Below are 23,934 nucleotides of genomic sequence, written 5' to 3' on the forward strand. Positions count from 1 at the left end.
CAAATTCACAAAGTTATTAATCCCCGCCTGATATTTTATTTTAATTCAGACAAGCAGCACTTGACATTTGAACTCAGAACATCATTGTTAAAATGATAACGATACTGTACGAGGAAGGACGCAACATAACAGATAATGATGGCAGCTCTACCGCAAATAAAATCCAGTGAAGATAGTGTCATTATCCTCTGTTGCAAAAATGTCATTTCGATCCTGACCCCATGAATGAATCCAGACCTCGTCTTTCTTTGACAGTCGGACCACGCTGCTTATACCGGCCACTTGACTACTGTTATAACTGAGATGATCTGGCTCATTGGTGTGATAGAGCGAGACCACTTTCTCTCCATTCTTGAATAGAGCACATTGTCCTCGTCCATATACGGTGATGTGCACCATGAAGTGATAGAAGCCATCCACGGGGCAGGTGAAGACGCCCGTGTCAGGACTGTAGCCTCCTCCCTCGTTGAGCAGCACTGTGGCAAACTTCAGGACTCCAGATGGTTTTGGGTAGCTGTCATTGATGTTCAGCTTGGCTGTGAAGGCTACAGGTCTGCCTGACGTGGGTTGAGACATAGACATAGACGTTAAACAGTATGAAAGAAACTCAAACTTGTTTGCGTTACCCTTCTTAATCTTTTCAGAATAAAGGATTTCCTTACAGCCATGAAATTGCAACTTTTTTAACACCATGATTGACAGGCAAAGTACAGCACGTATTCATTTCCAATAGCATTTTACCAGGTGAGGAAGAGTTGTCATAAGCCATGACTGAAGACCGAGGATGGCGGGACACTCTGTTAAAAAAGGGCAAAGTTGATCAAAAATATCAATTGCAGTACCACAATTCATCAGCTAAAATACCACGATCCGTTTTAATAAGATTTGATTATGAATTCTGATGCAAATACAATAAATATCTACATACAACAAAGAGACCCACCTGATGTTGCCAGGGAGAAGAGTCAGGTAGAGTCAGCTCAGACACAAGGGAGGTTGTTGTTTTTTCTGGGTTTACAGAGCGTCACGTGCTGATGCAACATTGCTACAACAAGGTTATGCCGAGATACCAGTTCTAGAGGTAAGCTGCATTTTTAGACCCTGACACAGTGACAGAGCAGGTGTGGTAGCCTATAGCCTACACCACCTATGGAGTTCAAAGAGACTATAATTAAGAAGACACATAGATGTTTTTGTATTTCTAGTTCCAGACTCAGATGACTGAATTATGATCAAGTCTCATTGTTTGTCAAATTCTTCAAATTCCTTTTAACTCAGTATAACAGAATATCAAATAGATATGCTGTTATTGACTGTGATTTATCTAAAATGGATCACATTTGATCACATTTCTTTAAATTGCTATTAATCTTCCTTAACACTGCTGCAGCAAGTGGCAGGATAAGTGAGAATTAGTGACTAAACCTAAGCCAGAGGGGAGATTAAGAGCAGAATTGAAAAATAAACACAGCCATGGCCTCACAAACTGGCCGCCCGGATCCTTTTTTTTTTTTTTTTTAGAAAACAAATATTTCAAAAATGCTCTTTGCAACTAAGCAAGAACATGTATGGATGGTTCTCTGTCATCATAAGCATTGAGATCGTTGATTTGTAGAGGATCCAAAGCACAACAATTAAACCAAACAACTGAAATGATCAATTTTCATACATTTGCTCTATTGTTAAATGGATAATTGCAATAAAATTCAGAGTGATATACAATATTTTTTTATAAACAGATTATTTAGAAGTTGAATGTGCAAAAATAAACTAAAAATATATAATCAAATTTTATAACATAATTTATTCAGTTACTGATCAGTTACACAATAAATTCTGATACATTTGCAGTCACACAACATAAACGAACACATTTCCATCACCCTAAATAAAACCCAACAAAGACAGTGTCGTTATCTTCCGTAGCGATGATCTCATGTCGGCCGTGACCCCACAGGTTCACCCACACCATGTCCCCTTCACACAGCTGCACTGCGCTGCTGATGCTGGCCACTTGGCTACATCCATTTGGGAGACTGGTGTGATACAACGAAGCCAAACTCTCTCCGTTCTTGTATACGGCGCACTGAGCCCGTCCACACACGGACATGTGCACAGTGAAGTGGTACAGTCCCTCCAGAGGGCAGGTGAAGACGCCCGTGTCGGGATTGTAGGCATCGCCCTCGTTGAGCAGCACATCCACGAGCTTCAGGACACCGGAGTGGTAGGGGGTGCTGTGAGCGACGTTCAGCTTGGCTGTGAAGGCAACTACTCTCCCTGTTAGTGGTGACAACAACGCAGATTGGCTATTAGAATTCCTGCTCGGATATATGCAGCAACGTGTGGGTTATTTTCCTCAGATGAACAGAGGCTTACTTGGTGGTGGGACGTCAGGAACAAGAATCCTTCCTTTTTTAGATTCTTCTGAAATAGGTTTGGCTAAAACAGTAAAAACATTGACATTTAGGATCAATACGTCTTGTCACTCTGATTTTCACATGAAAGGTGGAATAACATAAACACAGAATAGATTAGAATATGCTTTTTCTACATATAATAATCAAATAATCACCGGCTTCTCCAGCGCTGTCCCTACAAGTGCACATACTCCCCATGACCGAAGATGAAATGATGAACTTCTGCCGAAAAGATATAATATATCAGTTGCAATGTCTACATTCATGTTTGTTGTTGTTGTTTTTTGGCATAATACAGAGTAATTTCAGCTTTTTGCATATTGTAAAAGTGCTTTCAGAGTGGATACTGTTCAAAATCCCTTTTTACGTGATTTCTCACAAATCAATATACAATAGCACACAGAAATACATTTAAAGGTGAGGTTGGGCTGGGACACCAACAGTTGTGGATGCTAACATTCTTGCCATTAATGTAAATATACTGACCATTCATATTGAGGGGTGGTTTTCAAGGCATTTGTCTCAAACAGAGTTAACAAAGAGTTCCTTACCTGCTACTGCCTTGGAGTAGAAAGAGTGGTTGCTACACATGTTTTGTCAGCTTGACAGAAGACAATGCATGTGGTTTTTCTGGTTTGTAGTCTGCAGCCCTTTAATATAGCTTAGAGGTGTTTTTCTGAGCATAGTATCTTTTTTAATTTTGTCTGTCTAGTAGTTTAAAACCATTGATGTATCTGTCACAGTTGATCAATCAGTGAATCAATCGATGAATCAATTCATCTATTAATCAATCAGTGTCAGTTGGAGACTTTCTGAGAGGTTGAACTGGAAGTTCCCCCGAAGCACTGCATAGAAAAAACTATTCCAAAATCGTGATGCTTTCTTTGTGTGCATTGTGCTTTAAGTTATTGACAATGTAGTTCTGACTGAAAACTGCATAAGCTTCTAAATTTTCAATTTAAATCAGGGTTCATTGTGTGAGGGACTTGCCAACATTAATATCAGAATATATATATATATATATATATATATATATATATATATATATATATATATATATATATATATGTAACTATTATTTGGAAGATGCTTTCAGAATCTTTAGTTCTGCAGGAGGAGGACGCCGTTCATATTGTACAAACTCCGTCTACAACAACTTGTTCCATAGATAACCCTCCTGACTTAACCGACAGAGGGGATTACACACTGCTGTTGGTGGCGGTCTGTCTGTTAGCAATAGTTGGAGCCTGTTATATATATATATATATATATATCCCCTCCCCTCCCCCCCTCCCCTGAGCCCTTGATCCCTGGGCTAATTCCATGAATCGTCCAAATCTAAATCCACTGATGGAGCAATGGCACACACAGTTAGGAACACAGAGAGAGAGAGAGAGAGAGAGAGAGAGAGGCATGGTGAACAGACAGGATGGGGAAGACAGAAAGTAGTTCTTATCACAACGTGTACAATTTCTCCTCGTCAATTTTGTGAGCACTCATGATCCCCCACGCTGGGTCAAATTAGCTTTCGTCATCATAGCGGGGCCATGTGCCATCTGTGTGCCCTTTATATGGTTCTTTACAGATGCAGCGGCGACCCAGTGTGCCAACTCATCAAAAGGGACTGTCGAGCTTGGCTGACGTCACCCATCCAGCCTCTGTAATCGAAAGAGACGTTAATCTGCTCCTCTCCAAAGCCTGGCAATGGGGTGGGGAGGGACAGGGAGGGATATTGCGAGAGACGTGAGGAAGGAAGTTGGACACAGGCGACACGGGAACGCATGTAGGCTCTGGGCTAGCAGACAAACTCATCAAAACAACTGGACAAGTGAGACAGCTGCTGTCCTGACTGACAAAGGAGACCAGGCACACATCCGCCTCCTGATCCTCCGCTCCACTTTTGGGGACACCTGAGGGTTTGGGGACGCCCCCCCTCCCCCCATCTAGGCTTCGCCCTGGAGGCCAAAAGCCTCGCTGAGGGCCCTGCGGAGGGGGAATGCTGCGGGGGGTGCTCACCTCCTCCTGCACCCCCTCTCGTGTCACCTGTGCTCATTGTGGAGGAGCCGGGCTTCACCACCGTGGAGCTGTGTCAAGATGGGGAAGACATCTGCCTGACTGCAAGTGAGGGGTAAGAGGCTGCTGAGGTGTGTGTGTGTGTGTGTGTGTGTGTGTGTGTGTGTGTGTGTGTGTGTGTGTGTATTTCAGGAACACATATCTATAAGAACTACGGGTTATTCCCAGACTAACCCCCCCTTCATGTGCTCAACGTGACCCCTAACCCCTTGACTGTAAAAAGTGTGCATCATCTCAACAGGAAGATAAGCTCAGCCAAGGTCAACCAAAGGTGAGTTTAATTCAGCATCACGTGAGACTCCCAATCAAAGTAGGAAATATAATTAACAAAATACTTTCATGGCGTGGTCCGACTGGGTGCAAGGGCTTTCTTTAATCCTGAGCACGTTTAAATCCTATACCGAGACGTTGGTGTGACAGGAAACCCTCGTGGCGTGTGGTAACAGCACCTCAGAATTTCATCAGTGTAATTTCAGAGACCAGCATGTTGCAAGAAACCTTAAAAGGTATGTTTGTGGAGGTTATTATTACATAATATGTCGCCCACAATTTCCTCGTCCACTAATCACCCTAATCTTAGCGTGAACTCACTTTGGTGTATTTCACTGATATTTGTGGTCATTACAGAAATATGAGTCACCCCATGAGGTTTGCATATCACCTTTCTGACTTTTTCTATAATAACTCTATATCTTCCATTTAAGAATCTGTTAATACAGTTAAAACTATTTTTGTTTTTTTAAATTAGTGTTGTACTGCATGTTGAATCCCACGCCGCACAAAGCCTGACTGTTGACCGAGCTGAAACGTGCAGGTGTTTGGAGGGAGTGTATATGAGAGGGATTACACGGAGGCTAAGCTTCTTCATCATAATAGCTGCTGAAAGTTTCCATCCCAGGTGGCACACAAACAGCTTAGCGTGACACACTTGTCAGCAGCATAATATCAGAAATTGAATTGTAGGGCTGCGCATATTCACAAGTGGGTCAAAAATGATAGCATCCTCCCAAAGCCAATCCTATTTAGACGAGAACAGGGCGGCCTCGTTTTGACGGCCGGGCAAACTGGCTTAGTGTTTCTTTATCTGCCACATATCATACAATGAACTTAAGGATGTTGATGCAAGAGAGAGAGAGAGAGAGAGAGAGAGAGAGAGAGAGAGAGAGAGAGAGAGAGTTTTGAAATTCTCAGCTGTTGAAATTGAGTCTTTTTTCTGTTCTACCTGCCCTGAAGCTTATTGAATGTTTTACAAACTGCCCATTTCAAAGAAGACATTCACCTCGACTTTTAGATGGTGTGTAACCACACGAGTGTTTAACAACAGTCTGCAGCTGAATGAGGCTGCACTTTGGTACAGAAGTGTGTTGAAGTCGAGATAAAAGATGAGGGGAATTTTTTATATTGTGCAACTTTTCAACGATATATGCCGAAAAAAAAATGTTTACAAAATAATCCATTTCTATGAATTTTTATCTCAAAACCGACTATCTTTTTCTTCCTGGAAAACAAAATATGATGTGTGCAACTTTCAACCACTAATATTATGACATCCATCCATCAGTTTATCTACAGCATCAGCAGTGCACAGAGCTCGTGGGCTTATCTTGATGAACTCAATGAATTCAAGTTCATCTCTATGTCCGCCCCGTCCTGTTTTACTCAGAAAAATGTCAATGTACGGAAACTCGACACTCATTTCTAACATGCTCTCATTACAACACTGATGTTTAGCAAATATAAACTATAAACTACAGGCTCATCATCTTAGTATAGTAGATTATAAAGCTAATATTTGCTATTTTCCAAACTACTGTTTGCTATACTTTTAATATGATTTTCCACCTGTGATAATATTATTATAATAATATTATAATGATTATAATATATCTAGACCCTTCACTGCGTTGACATCCTCCAGATCTCTGCCAAAATATATCAATATATCGGCCCATTTGCAGGGGGAATTCACAAGCGCTTTCTAAATACTTTGATTTACCTCCTTAGTTTGACATAGCACGTGACCGACGCTGCTGTGGGCAAATACCAAAAACGAACCCAACCCAGTGTCTAAAAACAGAGAGATTGGAGATTAGGACTGTCTCACAACCGAAATTTCATTAAGGAGTAAGCAAGATTCAACAGATTGTAAACCAGGCCTCCAAACCATGATTGGTACTTATGGAGGGAGGACGGACACCGAGACAGAGTTGGAAAAAGAGAGAGGGAGCAGAAGAGAGGGATGGAAAGAGGATTCGGACGGATCCTCAGTCCTTCTTAATCCCCCCGTCGGCTTTTCTGGAGACCATAAACAGATTGACGCTGGTTGTGAACACAGGCTCATGCATGTAACTCATACAAGTGACTACTTTACAGATAACCCAACAAACAGTCTGATAAAGGTCACAGAGGCGAGGTGACTTTGGTGTGGGGTGCAAATAGCGGCTAAGACGTGACATAAAATTCTTCAAAAGCTTCCGCTTCGAAGGCTCACGGTGAGAGCGGACAAAAACAGCACGTTTGTTCTGCCTGTAAGAAAACAGAAATATGAGCGACGGAGGACATCATCCATTTTGTTATCAAATCCTATTTGCACTAATCTGAAATATGAGTGCATTCCAATGTGTGTGTGTGTGTGTGTGTGTGTGTGTGTGTGTGTGTGTTAGGAGACTCACACACTCGCACATAGTCACATGATTCACATAGTCGGACCAGCTTTGGCCACTGACATAGGACAGAAAATCTCTGACCAATCAAAAGCCCGGATGTCGGATACTGTGATAGTAGTGTAATTCAGCCTATGGGGGGGGGGGGGGGGCACTTGCTCCTTTACAGTGTTTGTTTGTTTCTAACCTCTGGTCTAGTCTCATTGTGAATCTGTTTCCTCCGTAGGTACATGGACGAGTTGAGCGGAGATCCAAACTGTGAAAACCTGCAAAGGAAGGACCAAAGACTGCCATTCCAGGTATGTTGCATCATCTTAATATGACCAGACTTAACTATATATATTATAAAAACAAAAGCAGATTGACATATTCTACTCCCACTGACGTATTTTGCTGTAAACTGAACTTACTTTCAATGCTACGTATTGCTCCAGATCTTCCCTGACCCCGTCGAGCTTGTCCTGGGCCCGGAGACCACCTTGAACAGCCTGGACCACGAGCGTGAGAAGGAGCGTCTGCCCTCCATCGTTGTGGAGCCCACGGAGGTCAGCGAGGTGGAGAGCGGTGAGCTGCGCTGGCCTCCGGACAACATGGACACGGAGGAAGATGAGGAGGACCTGTTCTTGGAGCAGTGCATCCCCCCTGCCAACATTGCAGACTGGGGAGAAGAGGAGGAGGAGGAGGAGGAAGAGGAGACGTCTGTCATACTGAACCAGCAGCCAGGCTTGACACTCATTGGTGAGTTATCACACTGCTTTACTCTCACTTTCATGATTTTATATTATCATTGTCCAACTTTTTTGATTGGACGGGGTTTTTACAGTCCTGCCACGGCCACAGATTATATTTTTTTAATGTCAGAGCATTTAAAGCAACACTTAAGAACTTTTCCTCTTCGGTCCCCCTACAGGTTGGAAGCGGAATTGTCCATTACTGCCGTCGTAAATAACTTAGCCTACCGCAGCCTACCGTCGCACGCACGTCATTTGTTTGTATGATGAACGATTTGAACGATGTCTAGTGACAAGGTAGAGTAGCTAACGCCTTAGCTAAGATTAGCTAACATCAGCCGTAGCAATAGTTACATATATATTAGCACAATAGCTAACGCCTTAGCTAACATGAGCCAATAAAATAATCGACAGTGTATTGTACACAGATGCACACTGTTGGAAAAAAAAAAGATTGCCGGTATTATTTACAAGTCCAGCAGCAACAAAGCCAAGTCACCAACCATCTTGCATTTTGTAGCCTCCTTCAGCTCTCACCAACGAGTGTGAGCCGGTCCGATATTCACTCTCGTACAAGCTCTTTCTTTGTCATGCTCCCGTTTTCTTTTCTTCGCCTCATCGGACATTATACTCCTCCTTTTCTTTGCAGGCTCTGCCATGACGGCAATTTAAAAACTACCTAGCTGCAAGGTATCTTCCACGCACCTGCCGGGTGTTCTCCCACCGATCTCCACGCAGAGCCTCCACCTACCGGCTTTTGTAACGCTTGCCGTAAAGCAGGTCAAATTTGTAGTCTCATTAGAACTACAAAACCGCTACCCGACGAGGCAAAGTTACATAGTGCAGTTACAGCAGATAGAGGGCTGCAGAGTGAATGCGGAAGTGCCGTTCACCCAGGTGATGAACCACTGAAACTATTTTGGAAACATTATTTTAAGGCACTAAATACTCTTTAGTGTTGCTTTAATATATTCATTGCTATTGGTATATTGCGAGGATTTCAAGTCATATAACAAAGTGTCTCTGAATAGAATCACCTTCTCAACCTTTAACTTTCAAAGGCCAACAGCACTTATTTTGGGCGTTGTTTTATAATATTTATAAAATGGAAACCAGACTATAATTAGACCGCATTATCACAGTCAGCATTTTTATCAGCTCACTTCTCTTATTTTTTGTGAGAAAATGTGTGTGAGTGAATCCCTACCCAGACTGGATGCATCTGAGAAACTCATATTGCACGGCCACTACAAACCAAATAACAAGCACTCTATTACAGTAGATTAGCATTCTGGGAGGAAAAGTGTGTGTGACTAAATATAACTTTACATCTCCTGGGAAACACCCTCACAATTCTTAACACCTAAGAATTATCAACCCAAGTCCATACTGGAGTCTTTTAGTAACCACATATTATCTAATTTATATTAATAGATAATCCAATAACAGTTCTGACGTATTATATTCTTTGGAAACTTATTTTTGAAGCTCTTGATCAAGAAAACAGATAATAAATGCCATTTCCACACAACATTTGACGTAAGTTTCTCGGAAAAACGACATATTTTTTTTGTGTTTTTCTGCAGACCTTCAGTCAGATGCATTTAGAGATGACACTCCCACCCTCCCGCCGAGCAGCGCTCCGGCCCTCAACTGACCTCAATTGATGCCGCCTCAGACGACCCGGTGAGGAAGCAACCTGATATCAAGTAGAGCCTATGGCAACAACGATGACAAAACACATAGCCACCGGGAGTTTTGACATTCACGGATGATGCAAAGAGGGAACTGATAAAAACCCCAATGTTGATGAAGAACAAAAGCGGCAAGTATCGAAAAAAATGTTTTAGATATAAAACACTGTGATTTTTATGTGTACGCTAATGTGAATACGTCATGCCTGCTGTATATTAACAAAGAGCAGGGACACAAATACACATTCTCAGACACGCTAGCTGACGCTGGTGACAGAGAGCTGAGCAACACGGCATTTGCTGTTTTGTTTTTTTACTTTTAGGGAAATTTTGCAGACGTTGTGTATTCACTTCCCTAGAAATGTTAATGTTAAGGGGTTGCTGACGTAACAGGGCTAAAAGTGAACATCCTGCTCTGGCAACACATTTTCTTCAGTTTGTGCTTTTGTTCATGTTTCTATACTTCATCTCCGCTAGTACAGATAACAGCCTGTACCTGATTAAAAATGCTCACGGATCATCTTTTTGACCCACCACATGGCTTTTGAGGACGTCCATGGTTGTAGCTTCAGTATGAACCGTGTTTAGTAGAGTGCTGCTCTGTGTCGGACTGGCCGTAATCCAAACCATTTCGAGATGAGGTTCCTCTCACCACGTCATCGACCACGTCCACTGGTCGTACGATTCACCGACGAGGCAGCACATCGCCTCATCATGCATGTGAGAGTGACTAATGTTGACTCCACAGGAGTGGACATTCAGTTCGCTGAACAAAAAGGCATGCGGCTCTAGTTGCGTTTCATTACAACAGTTGTAGACGCCATTGAGAATCGTAGCTGTGTAATAATAATACTGTCATTTGTGTGTAGGCTGGTTTGTTAATAACTTGTATATATATGGAAACAATGTTGTGTAATTGTTAAATGATTATCATGAATTTGTCAATAAAGTATTTTTGTCCCACTAATATGTAAAAAAAAATCTTTTTTGGGGGGGTGGGGGGCTGAGGGTTTACATCTCAGTTTTAACGTTTAGGAAAAGCTACGTAACATGAATATAAATCAAGCATGACAATAAAAAGGCACTGTTTTGTGTACAGATTTCATGGTTTTCAAGGAACATCACAACTCTTAGTTCATCTTTTTTGGTCTATAGGAACATTGTGCAAGAGAGAGAGAGAGTGTGTGCGTGTGTGTGTGTGTGTGTGTGAGAGAGAGAGAGAGGGTATAAAGCACACTGGAATCTCTCACATCCTCACAACTTCTTGCGAAGGTGCAACAGGCCACTGAAACCGTAAGTGGAAATATCAGCAAAATCTAAATAAAGTTTTAAAAGTTCCTGTTTTTTTTTTTTTTGTAACTAGATTTTATACATTTATATGATAATTCAACTCATGTTGAATTGACTGTATCTGGGCTATTTTATGGATCTATCTATAGTTTCCACAAATAAATTGTGAAGGTTTTTCATGAATTGTGTCGCACCAAATGATAGAATGTTGTCTATTTATAATGATAATTTCAGCGTGATTCACAGGTTATTGGAGGCTAATGTTTTCACAACTTTTCCATTTACAGCTCGAACCAACCATGGATGACTACCAGTATTCGAACTATGAAATTGACTTTAATTCAACTGATTATAAACTGCCTGTGATTACCGATAATCTGAGACCTGAGATCCAACCGATCCAGATCGTGGCCCTGGTCTTCTATGGTATCGTGGTTCTGTTGGGTGTCCCCGGAAATGCTCTGGTGGTGTGGGTGACGGGGTTCTGCATGCCCCGCTCCGTCACCTCCCTCTGGTTCCTCAACCTCGCGCTGGCCGATCTTCTTTGCTGCCTCTCCATCCCTCTGGTCATGGTCCCCGTGGCGCACGACGACCACTGGCACTTCGGCCCGACGGCCTGCACAATCATCAAAGGCCTGTTCTACCTGGTGATGCACTGCAGCGTCCTGCAGCTGGTTCTCATCAGCGTGGACCGCTGGTTGCTGGTCAGCAAACCCGTCTGGTGTCAGAACAACAGGCGCCCTAAGCAGGCCGCCTACGTGTGCGTCGCCGTCTGGTGCCTGGCCCTGATAGGCAGCATCCCGCAGTTCGTCTACACCAAGGAGGTCGTGCGGGGCGAAGACAAGCGAGAATGCCTGACCGTGTACGTCGCGCTCAGCGCCTGGCTCGTCACGTCCTACCGCTTCCTGGCGGGCTTCCTCCTCCCGTTCCTGGTGATCGTCGGCTGTCACTGGCGCGTGTACAGGCGCGCAGAGAGAGGGCTTTCGCGGGGCCGCACGCGCTCCAAGCGCACGCTGAGGATCATCGTCGCCGTGGTGCTGAGCTTCTTCTTGTGTTGGCTGCCGCTGCACATCCTGGACTTCGTCGTGTTGGTGGTCCCTCTGGGTTCCCCTCGCGGGCCACAGGTCTACCTGGCGCACGTGCTGGCGCTGTGCCTGGCCTACTTCAACAGCTGCCTCAACCCGCTGCTCTACGTGTGTCTGGGCCGGGGCTTCAAAGAAAACGTGCACCGCTCCGTGCGCAACATGCTGAACTTCATCAGCGAGGAGCCCTCGATCAGGAACACCATCGCCACGACCGACACCAAGAGCTCGAGCGGTGGGAAGGAGACAACTAATATCTGAACCCCGCAGGTTTTTTTTTTTACGAGCTGTGTTGAATGACATTCTTTTTTAAACATTTTTTATGCAAATCAGGAACTTTAAATATTTCCTGTTGATATCCATGTGTCGTGCAACAAACACAAATTTCTCTGTTTTACTTTTTTGTGTGTTATAAATATTATTTTTATATGATAAATTATGAATCCATTGCTTTTGGAATACAGTATTAGACACCCATGTCCTCCTGTGTATCATAGTCCACCACAAGAGGGCGCTACACACTGTTGATCTCTGACTTGATGCTCTTGGGCTGAAAAACATACTCTTGTACTGAGAAGACAAAAGATGAACTTTGGTGATCTTTATAGGTTTGTTACACTCCACACGAGTCTATGACGTCTCGTTGTACCAGGGTAATAACTGGATAAGCAAAACAATAAAAAAATGTTTTTTGTTAAAGTACCAAAATTAAGAGCAAAAACGCCTTTATTTACAAACTACATTCATTTCAAGCAAGGCCACGTGATGGTATATACAAAAGAATACATATTTACAAGAGTGTCCAAGTCAGGTGCATGCATGCATGTGCACTGGTCCCTAACTACGGCCGCTACTAAACTCATGGCCTGCTCATTGGTCCCTACAGCAGCAGAGTTACATCAACAATAAGTAACTGATGCTCAGTCAATCACCCCATCAGTTTTGTACTATTACACGTTTCCTACACAAATTAGATTATTTTTTTCTATAGGACTGCTGACTAACTGTCGGACAAATCCTTGCTCCAAAGCTTCTAGTTGTACAGCACACCAAAGTAATGTTTTTCGTAGTGCTTTACTTCATTCACCTGTAGTTTCAGAATCATATTCTTATGATTTCCAAATCACTTCCAAGAAGGTTTCCTGGAAAGAGCAATGTCATTTGGTACTGATTTGTGGGAAGCCTTCCAGGAAACTAGAGGGAAATGTTGGACATGTGAATAAAGCAAATTTAGACACATATAAGTCAGTGCCATAAAAAACTTTGATCGAATTTCTAGAGCTTTGTTGTTAGGCAAGACTCGAGGATTTTGACAATGTACCTATTAGTCATGTAGACTTGTAATTTGCTACACTGTTGTATTTAATTTACCACCAATCTATGATTGATTGTATATAAGGCCAAAAGGCATCAAGAGAAACTGGCAGCATGTTCAGTCACTCAGCTTCAGTGTGGTCTATGTCAACACAGTGTAACTGCACGGCGTTAATGATCATGAATTAGAGCAGGATGACGCCCATTAGTTCAGTGTCTGATGGTTGTCAGCTACAAGATGGATTCAACCAGATGATCTCGGGATGTCAGATGTCTCTCACTAAGCACATACTGCACTTCGAGGTAGTTAGAGCAAAAATACTGGATTGGTCAGTTAAGATGAGATATAGGTGACTGAAAGGAGAAGCCACAGCGTTGCTCTGACAATGGCTTTTCATCACAGTAGTAAAGGTTGTGGATTTAAAACAGGTCTCAGCGTGTCCTCACACCGTCGTCATGACTTTGAGGGAGCCGGAGCGGAATCGCAGGATCTTCTTTTTCAGCGCATGGGAGGCTTTGATCTTGACGAAGGCTTTTGGTTGAGAGGGGGCGCTGGAAGCGGCCTGTGGCGAAGGTGAGGAGGAGATAGAGGCGAGGCGCGGTGGCAGCTGCTGGGGCCACACCAGCCCCCCGCTCTCGTCTGAGTCACTAGACAGCGAGCTGGAGGCCGGGGAATACACCTCGCTCATGCTGGACTCGGACTCTGCGGGGGTGGCGCCAGCGTAGCCCTCCTCTCCCTGACAGAGCGGTGCTTTTTCCTGGGAGTCTGGGTGCCAGGGCTGGGTGTGCTGCTGGTAGTTCTGGTGTTGGGAATGGGGACAAGAATGACCGTGGCGAACTTTTCGAGGTGGTCGTCGATGTGACTGCCCTGTTGTGGTCTCCCCTTCGTCCTGGCTGAGCTCCAGGTTGGAGCACCAGCGGCGGTTGCCGTTGTTGCCCACCTGCTGTCCGGCGACTTGGCCTTGGTTCTGGGCAAGATCCCCTCTGCCTTGGTGCCTCTCGGTGGTGCTGTACCTGCGCTCAGGCAGCACTCGCTGGCCCAGGAGGCTGTTTTCAGACTGGGATCGACTGGTTTTACTGCTTGATTTCTTGGCTCTCTGTCGCTCGGTGTGGCCCTTCTTTCTGGATTTGGAGTTCGGGAGGTCAGGGTTGGTGACCGCACGGCTGGGTTTAGGCTGCTCTGGGTTGTAGTGTCTGGGAGAGCGCACAGGGGCATGACAGGCTTGTCCAGGGATATACTGAGCACTTACTAAATTGTGTTTGTGATGAATAGGAGGTTGTGCATGTAAGTAATGCTGGGGGGATGGAGGCTCACAATAAAGGTCAAGAGCCCCAACACCACAGTTGGGGTCCTGGGAGGGCAGAGGTGACGGTAGCCTCTCAGCCAGGGAGTGTGGCCTGGACTGGGGGTAGGGCAGAGCTAGATAACAGTCCTCCTCCAAAGACGGGGCCTCTCCTCCACAGGCCTCCCCCTCCAGCAGGTCACAACCCCAGCCCCGGCTCTTCGGGTTTGCCGAAAGGTCAACGTGGGGCTGGAAGTGGGGGTCAGGGAAGCGTGGCTCCGTGGTAAGAGAAGGAGTCCTCCTGTGTAGGGAGCTGTGTCCGGAGGCGCCGCAGTATGGAGGGTCGGGGCTCAGGGTGGTACGAGGCTGACACGGCCGCGGTGCAACGGAATGGCGCTGGACGAGACTCAGGATGTAACCCTCCACCCTCAAAGCCTGCTGGTAGTCCTCCTCTGTGAGCTGATCCTCTGCATGGTGCGGCTGCCAGGCTTGGTCGGCTCCGCTGGGGTGCCACTGCCAGGAGTCTTCGGCTGCGCCTTCCTCGGCGATGCCCTCCAGAGGTGGATACGGTGCAGAGAAAGAGCGGGGTAGGGTGGTTCGTAAGGTCGTAACATCGAGTTCTCCATTCATCATGAGGGGGTCTCCTAAAAACAGAAAATAAAGCTGTTGTAGGCCAAGGTGCAGGGGCATGATTTTTGATACTGCAAACAAAATAAACCAAACTATAAATACGACTTGAGTACAAAAATGCATGATGGCAAAGTCAGTAGTCAGCAGTTTTCTAAATGATTTCAGGGACCTAATGCTTGATTTCACATCTACATCTTATAAAACAGAATGCTTGTATGCATCTCTCTCAGCTATGGTGGTGGCAGATTGTTCTTTCCACCTGATCTCCACTGCATTTCCTGATTTCAGGCTTCAAAAGGACCTAGATAATATGCTGCATCCTTGTTTTTTAATGTCTATGAACTAGGAACAAGACAATAGATAGCAGAGAAGGATAAAAATTCTGCCATATTTTGTTTGTTTTAGAAAAAGGGAAAGATTATAATTATAAATATAATAAATGATCATGCTTCACTCATTAGGGGAACTAGCCTGATCTATGTGTAGTTGTGTACCTCATTCTTTCCAGATCTGCTACTTTTTCTTACCCACAGACTTCGGCCTGTCGTTGGGAGCCCAGGATGAGACCGTCTCTGTGGGCTCAGTGTTACAACATCTTCCTCTAGGCGACTGAGCCTCACTGGACTCGTAGAAACCTGAAATATACAACGAGAGAAAGGGAGAGCGGGGATGACGAGCTTATTCATTATAGCTCAGGGATCATTCCAGGTCAATAAAAATACGCTGCTTGATGCAGGCAGTGTCTCTCCGCATTTCACAAGAAGGAAACAAAGCTAAATCACAAGTAACTGGGGCATGAAGGAACAATAAGACCAGAATCACAAACTCATTACAAGCTTATTTCTAAATGAAAAGAGAAGACTGGAGTATCGAGAATATATTTTTATGGAGAATAAAAATCTACATAATGGCCTTATTTAAAATTACAGGGTCCGCATTTAGAAACCAATTAACTTCACGCATGTCAGAGCTGTGATCACAGTAAAAACGTTTTAAAGCTGGAAGTACCAGAAGTCGGCCGACCGTCGCCTGCATCTCCTTGAGCTCCATCGTTGCAGCCATCGTCGGCGTCGATCCTCAGCTCTCCCACCTGCTGCTCCAGCGCCTGCATCAGGCCCCACGGGGAACTCTGAAGGGCACTCTGAAACACAAACACACACTCAAGCTGTTTTCTTTCAGTCCGTATTTGATGGCGCTGTGGAGAAGGGATTTTTTAAAGTAGATGGAAAGAGGAGACAATCAGGGAATTCAACAATAAACCAAAAAGATTCTCGCAATCAAATGACCACAAGCAGAAACGCTGATGACAAAGCTCCGAAACTCTGAAATTTCTATGTAAGTGCTTTGTATTACAGGTAGGTGGGTTCCTATTCTATAATCCCTATTCAAACACAACCCGCTTCATAAAGTCTGTTTTAAATAGAAAATAATTCAGCTAGTACGAGTATTATGTCATAAACTAGTGGCTTAATTAGAACCATTTGAACAAGAAACAGTCCAACATTTCCAAAGATGGATATTTAAAATCTGATGAAAGCAAGATGTGCATCGTTATTGTGGTGTTTGTACAACAACAATAACACAAAACGCCAAAACACAGAGGTAGGCTGACAGACTTCATCAGTCATCACAGCAGTGGTGTTCTTTCATGTGTTCAGACACACACATGCTCTATAGATATACAGACAAATGTGCTTGCACACACACACACACACACACACACACACACACACACACACACAGACACACACACACACACACACACACACACACACACACACACACACACACACACACACACACACACACACACACACACACACACAGGCAGTTTGTTGGAGGTGAAACTGTTGACACTCAAGTCTCATTAAGAGAGACTTCATTACCAGAAGATTGAGCATGCCCTCGTAACAAGGTGACACATTTTTACATTACGAGCCCGCTATGATGGAGCGCCTGTCACACTGCAGCCACAGTCGTCTGCACTCCCGGAGAACTCTTTATGCATTTGCACGCTGCCTGTAGAAATACAGACAGGTCCTACGGCGTGCAAACAGTTAGAAATGACCAGGAAGCAGAGGTTGTCCTCCTGGCAGAGAGCCTTGTAGACACGCGTGTGGCATGGCTCTAGGGGTGGCAGCGTAGGTGTAGGGGTCTGATCTCAGCTACGGACCCTCAGGATGTCATCAATTTAGTGAACATCACCTATCCTCTAGTGCCATCTTCAGGTCAATGTTGTTGTTTGTCCAAAACAAACAAACAGACAACCTTTCAACAAAGACGGTGAACATATTAAACGTCACGCCTGCTTAACATCCGCATGTTAGCATTTAGCTCAACGTGCCACTGTGATAAGTGCATCCTCACAGAGCTGCTAGGATAATTGCAGATGCTTGTTCATTAAAAAAAGGTCACACTGGTCACATTTCGGGACCGAATTCCATTTACGCAACCATTTTTTCTTAGCTAAAGCTTGAACACGCAGCATGTGATGTATCTGAATAAATGTTTTATCTCATCAAACATAGCGGGAGAGAGGGAGAGAAATGGCTGGAACACTGGATACTTGGTCAACGACTCCGAGTGATCTTTTGGTCAGCGCACCAATCAGTGTGTGAGCCGCGACTCCTTTGTCCTGCAGTCTAAATGCGGTCATAATACGAATGCCGTTGAGGGGCCAATTGACCGAAGCTAACCTATGCTACCCACACAACCTCTTCACCCCAAACACTGTCATATCTTTTGTGTCGACAAGGGTGCTTATTGTCTTACTATAAACAAAGCATTAGCATCTCTACATCAATATGGGTTTTGTTTGCCAGAAACGAAGAGTGGGGAGCTTTGTTTCAGCTTCTGGTGCGGCGGGGAGACATAGCTGGGAGGAGGGGAAACAATTGGAAATCCATTAATCAATGATGCAAATTCACACAATCGATTGCTTGCCGCCTCTTGCGCTCACAAAGTGGAAGCCACGGAGCTGGTGATTAAATCACAATGCTGCAGGAAAACGGACAAACCTGCGGACGGAGAAACCAACCAAACGCGATACACATTTAGTGTGGCGTTGGAGTAGGTTCATCCTCTAGTATGGGACAAGCAGGGCATTTGATTGCACTCCATTATTAATGGTCTCACACTGGTTCCTTGACACTCGGCACACTGTATCATTACTGTTTTACTGCATCCTCTGCTCCAGGCTGGTGGGGGGATGGGGGAGACAGAGGACACGGTGCAGCCAGCCTCACCTAGCCATTAAGATGTTACACTGGGTGTACAACACAGCGGGACCTTTTCATCAAACAAAACCAAACCAAAACAGACTGACCAGCTGCAGCAGGTGAATCCAGGACAACAACACTGATTACTGACTGATTTCACATCTTCTTAAGCCAGACGAAAGGCGAGAGTTTTTAAGCCAAGAGAGAAATAAGCATTATGTGAGACTTTGCAATTCTGCCAGCCAAGAAAACAGGCATGATATGGATTTTGGCTGTTGAAAAGAGGATTTTTGATCAATAGAATAGACCAAGGCGCCGGTTGAAGGGGTTTGAAATGTTAACGCCAGCCCAGGATCTAAAAATCTATGGAACTGGGCACATGAAGCATGCAGCAGCCCTGCTGGAGCCTCTATAATTAAAGTAGTGACTGGTTCCACACAGAGAAGACTGTGGGAGACCAGACACACACACACACACACACACACACACACACACACACACACACACACACACACACACACACACACACACACACAGAGAAGACTGTGGGAGACCAGACACACACACACACACACACACACACACACACACACACACACACACACACACACACACACACACACACACAGAGAGAAGACTGTGGGAGACCAGACACACACACACACACACACACACACACACACACACACACACACACACACACACACACACACACACACACACACACACACACACAGAGAGAGAAAGGACCCCCAGTTTAACTAAACCACTGATCCCCTCTCGCTTCAAATAGACACACATTTCAAATTTAAATTCTGATTTGACAGAAGTTGACACTGAGGCGCACCTAGTCTTTACATAACCGTAGTGAAAGGCATTCATTAGCATGCTCTGACTCCATCGTAGACGTGCATGGAGGCTTGTAGGCAGGCCAGCAGGGAGGGTTGGCTGTGAATGGAGTCTTGAACCAGGCTGTGCTCATGTGCGGGACCGGCTCGGAGACCACCTCAGGGGATGATGTCATGGACATGTTTGTGTATTTTCATACGCACAAGGCTTACATATAGATAGAGATAGATAAAGATAGATAAGATGCAGATTTCTTGGGTTCATTTATATCTTTGTATGCAGGCACAAAGAGGAGGAAACCATCCAGTGATCCACATGAGTGATCGGTCAGACTAACCGCACTATAGTCTCACTAATGATGTGCTGCTGCTGCGTCAACATGAGGACGCACAACCAGATTGGTGGCAAGCCAGCAAAGGCACAGAACTAAAGCAAAACATACACCAATCCTGCAGGAGGGAGGTTTCACACGTGCCTACAAACACACACATGCACAGATGATGATAAATAAACACTTGATTGTGGATGTACAAAGTCAGGAGATTAAATATAACAAACGCTCCTCCAAGCAGAAGGATGTATGTATGTCACACACTCGTACAATATTCATACATCCTCTACCACTCTCTTCAAACACACACAGCTGAGATGGAGGTCAGAGCTTCATGCTTTCCCAGCTGCTGTCTGGAGTCCCACAGCTGTCAACACCACACACTGTATCCAGGAGGAGAAAAAAAAAAGGGGGGGGGGGGTGCCCCTCAGCTCTGTCTGGGGGCCACATTCACATCTAAGGCAGCTATACGCGCACGCGCTTGGCAGTCCCACGGGGTCTGTTATTTCTGTGTCACACAGCGAACTGCGCATTTTGGAGACTTTAACCTACATGGAAGATGAGATTAGGGATTTTGGTCGGACGCAGATGGTGACCTGCTATCACGACGACTCAATTTCAGACTTCAATTAGAGTAAAAAAAAAGTATTCTCCGAGGAGTATCCCTTGTAATTACTCACACGCACGGATAAGCATCGCAGTCAATAAACATCGAGCCGCAGAAAATGGAAAAACTGGGAGGGACCGTGTGCAGCCCTGAGGGGAGCGCGTGTCACTCCTTCACTTTAAAAATGGCTGTTTCCCCGATGTGTGGATGAAATCCACCGACACCAGGGGGGGGGGGTTAGAATCCACTAGACCGGCGCACACAGAAAATGTGACCTCTCATGTTGGAATTCAAATTGGTTTTTCAAATTGGTTAAATCATTGATTCCTATTGGGAATTCTAGAACAAGTGCGCGAGCTCAGGTGCGCGCTCATTAAGGCTGAAAATAAATGACTGCGCCCATCACGTCGCACCCAAACTGGCGGCAGGGTGCAAGGCCACCTCGAGCCTCATCCTCTCACTGGGGCCTCGGTCGGAATCATTAGTATTCTGCTCCATACGCGCCTATTGTTAGACCCCCGGCGGAGGAGGAGGAGGAGGAGGAGGAGGGAGGTGTGAAGAGGAGGCGGCTGATTTAATTTCTTTCTCCACCCTCTTTAATAATGCCTTTCTATTGTAGCAACGTTGAGACCGTTCGCGGGCTGCGCAAGAGCAAAACTAAACTCCAAAATGTAATAACTTACATATATTAAACTTCAGCAGCATAACGAGAAATAAAATGTACAAAGATGGTTTTCCAGCGTCGGGCTCAGCGGTGCGGAAAAGTTTTTTTTTTTTTTTCTGCGGGAGATACCCGCTGCCACTGAAAGTTGCATTTGTCTTGGTTAACCCCGTTTTTGATTCTCATGTTAATTCCTGCGCGCATATGTTCGCTCCATCTCGGCGTAAGAAAAGCCATCTCCCCAATGATATGGAAGGTAATTATGACATGAATATGCATAGTACATATAAGGCATAATTCACGTCTTTATGGTCACACAAATAAGAGCTTGTTAAGTAGTAAAACCTACACAAGTCCATGATGAGGGAACAATGGGCCATTAAATAGTCGCTCTGTGCTACAAACGGCGGCTGCTCCACCCCCTGATGTCGCTCCCCGCACGCATAAATCTCAGCCCGGAGCGCAGAAACGCATCGCACCCTTTCAAACAGACAGCCTATTAATCAAGTTGAGTAACTTTTTTTCTCGCGGATCGAGGTCACCTCCACACAAAAGGCGCCGCCGAGACCCGAGAGTCCACGCAACGGTCAGGCGGACTACAATAAGGATGCGCTGGAAAAAAGGCGATTAGACATGCAAAAAGTACGGAGTGGGGGGTTTATCGTCTGCTGGAATCCAAAACATACACCAAAACAAGACACTGAAAAACTTCTCACCAGCTGACGCCTCAGTGTCAGGTTTTCCTGCCCCCAGCTGCTGAAACACGCCAGCTCTCCTCTGGAGCAGTCCTCGAGCAGAGGATCCCCCAGAGCCAGGGCCCCCAGCACCAGGCACTCCTGCCTCTGCTTGCGGAGCTCCAGCTCACAGAGTCCGGCCAGACTCGCCTCCAGGCGCTCCTTGGTCCGGCTGCGCTCCACGGTCACCGGGAAGGAAAATGCACGATGCATCGCAAAAAAATAAAATAAAAATATCCCAGCCTTAAAATGAAAGCAAATCACTTCCCTTATTTATGACGCGTTCTCCAATTTGGCCCCAGGTTTACGAGGGCACCCGCAGACTATAAAGGGCCATGCTGCGTCCCATTTCTTGTGTTGGTATGGTCGCTTCGGAGCAGCATGCTTTCGCAGACCAATCTATGCGCTATACATTCCCTATTTCGCAGCTGTCAAACGCACGGCGCGGAGCCCCGCCCTCTGCCAGCAGCCGCGGAGAGAAAAGTGGGAGTCATCTCCCCCCCCCCCCTTCGCAAATTCATCCGCAGCCTTCATTGGACGCGAGGCTGTGTGCGCGTGACGCGGTCCCATCCCCCTTGATTCATTACGGTGACGCGTTGACCTCACCCCTCTTCTCCATCCTGGCCTGGGACTAATGGGCTGCTTCAAGGGGGGAGTTCATCATCGACTTTACGTCACCATGTAGCATAACAGAGTGGTGTAGGGGTGAAAGACGCTGTAACATTGGATGGCTAGTAGGGATCCAATCATGATGTCGGTGCAGGGTGTAAACGTATGCATCAACAAACGCACATCGTTTAATGGGACTGTGATGCACCAGATAGATATGCATCAGCTGGTTGTGCTTTTATAGAAAATGACATATTGTTACCTCAATTTCCAAGTCAGGAATCAGGTTTTGAGTCCGTCTCCATGCCGCTGCCTGCTGGCCCTGCCTTCAGGAGGCTGAGGAATGTTGGACACACTTATGTTGTCCACATTAACGCTATCACAAAAAAAAGTGAATATTTAATTGTAGTTTAAGCAAACAAAAGAGAGTGAACAAACACAGTTTTGGTAAATATCATAATAGTGTGTATGTATTGTGCAACCCAGCTGTTTTAGTGTCATCCTCTCCAGCCTCAATGATATGATGTCATAGGTTCCCTGTGAGTTCATACATAGAGACAGTGGTAATGAATAGGTCTTTGATGTGAGACGACAGGGGGCCGGAACAACACAACACAGGTTACAAATGTAACGTGACGACAAACGTGTGCTGTAGGTGCAGCTCCCAATATAACAACGATTTCAATAGCGTACATAAATATTTTAAAGTCTTGATTTGATGTGGGGGTTTTTTTTTTTAAAGTGCAGAGATGAATATTTCATCCTCATGCAATCTCCGGCTGTGCTTCTCCCCTGTAAAGCTTCCTGAGGTCAAATGCATTGGGGAATTTAAAAAACATCAAGTGTGCTGTCAAAATAAAGTGTAAACAAATTCTCCAAAAAATAGCAACGCTATTTGTATATCATATACATCTTTTTTTATTCATACTTCCAATCTCTACTTCACATGAACCAGAAAGCCACTTTTTTTCTTCAGTCTCTATGAGGCAAAGTCATCGGCAAGTCAGACCTACGCGCAGCGCAGGTTGGATTCTTTGTCAGCGTGTGTCTTTGTGCACACTGCAGATACACACAACATATACTTACAGTATATTTATCTCATGTAGAAATTTCACTAAAAGAGATCAAAACATTTTCTAAAAAAAAAAAAAAAAAAAAAAAACATACAGTAGAATTCTTTTTGAAAAGGACTACACCAGTACATGTTTTTTTTGTTGTTTCAAGACACACTCGAAGAAGAGCATTTGCTATGAGTTTGATCAGTGGTCATTTTCAGAAGGTCGTGTGTGATTGGTGTGTTGTGTGGGTGGCACCGATGTCTCCCTGGTTCTGTCACAAGCAAGGCAAACGCCAATCAACGCAGTCAATGAAGCGCACACATGTCAGTGACAAACATGGCGGCATCCACAACTCTCAGGTCACCTTGGTTCCACAGCTGTGCAGCGACAGCAATCGTACAGTCATTCGTGTAACGCAGACGACTGTGTGAAGAAGAAAGATTGAGAACAAAAAAAACAAACAAACAGGTGACACCAGCCAGAGGTTGTAGCTTTGATTGATTTAAGTCAAATCTGTTGGATCCAATAGGAAACGTGAGGTTTGAAAGGGAACGATGAAGGTGAACAAAAACGTTTAATTTGCATAACTGTGGAGATTGATGAATTGAAATTCCGCTCTGCTGTGACAGTTCCTTGGAGGCTTGAGTGAATACCTAATTTGTGGTGGTGCGTTTTACAGCAGTTCAATAT

The 23,934-nt window shown here is 44.9% G+C and overlaps 4 protein-coding genes across 4 annotated transcripts; 2 read left to right on the top strand and 2 right to left on the bottom strand.

Moving 5' to 3' along the window:
- Positions 1-1,854: 1,854 nt before the first annotated feature.
- On the bottom strand, positions 1,855-2,640 carry LOC311019583 (complement C1q and tumor necrosis factor-related protein 9-like). Its single transcript, XM_084019123.1, has 3 exons — positions 2,573-2,640; positions 2,377-2,439; positions 1,855-2,277 (listed from the first exon to the last, which is right to left on the bottom strand). The coding sequence occupies exons 1-3, from the start codon at positions 2,613-2,615 to the stop codon at positions 1,880-1,882; spliced, it is 504 nt and encodes a 167-aa protein (XP_083875249.1). The 5' UTR covers positions 2,616-2,640; the 3' UTR covers positions 1,855-1,879.
- A 1,324-nt stretch (positions 2,641-3,964) lies between these two features.
- lbhl (LBH regulator of WNT signaling pathway, like) lies at positions 3,965-9,725 on the top strand (the record flags this gene model as incomplete). The annotated part of the gene is made up of 5 exons (XM_084020487.1): positions 3,965-4,077; positions 4,276-4,545; positions 7,380-7,452; positions 7,588-7,891; positions 9,471-9,725. The coding sequence occupies 5 exons, from the start codon at positions 3,965-3,967 to the stop codon at positions 9,539-9,541; spliced, it is 831 nt and encodes a 276-aa protein (XP_083876613.1). The 3' UTR covers positions 9,542-9,725.
- A 991-nt stretch (positions 9,726-10,716) lies between these two features.
- On the top strand, positions 10,717-12,273 carry c5ar1 (complement C5a receptor 1). The gene is made up of 2 exons (XM_084019055.1): positions 10,717-10,871; positions 11,156-12,273. The coding sequence occupies exon 2, from the start codon at positions 11,168-11,170 to the stop codon at positions 12,209-12,211; it is 1,044 nt and encodes a 347-aa protein (XP_083875181.1). The 5' UTR covers positions 10,717-10,871; positions 11,156-11,167; the 3' UTR covers positions 12,212-12,273.
- Positions 12,274-12,409: 136 nt separating this feature from the next.
- dact3b (dishevelled-binding antagonist of beta-catenin 3b) lies at positions 12,410-22,014 on the bottom strand. Its single transcript, XM_084019048.1, has 4 exons — positions 21,560-22,014; positions 16,186-16,318; positions 15,705-15,812; positions 12,410-15,191 (listed from the first exon to the last, which is right to left on the bottom strand). The coding sequence occupies exons 1-4, from the start codon at positions 21,788-21,790 to the stop codon at positions 13,708-13,710; spliced, it is 1,956 nt and encodes a 651-aa protein (XP_083875174.1). The 5' UTR covers positions 21,791-22,014; the 3' UTR covers positions 12,410-13,707.
- Between the last annotated feature and the right edge of the window lie 1,920 nt (positions 22,015-23,934).

Source organism: Eutrigla gurnardus (genome assembly GCF_963514095.1).
Source record: "Eutrigla gurnardus genome assembly, chromosome: 10".
NCBI classification, from domain to species: Eukaryota; Metazoa; Chordata; class Actinopteri; order Perciformes; family Triglidae; genus Eutrigla; species Eutrigla gurnardus.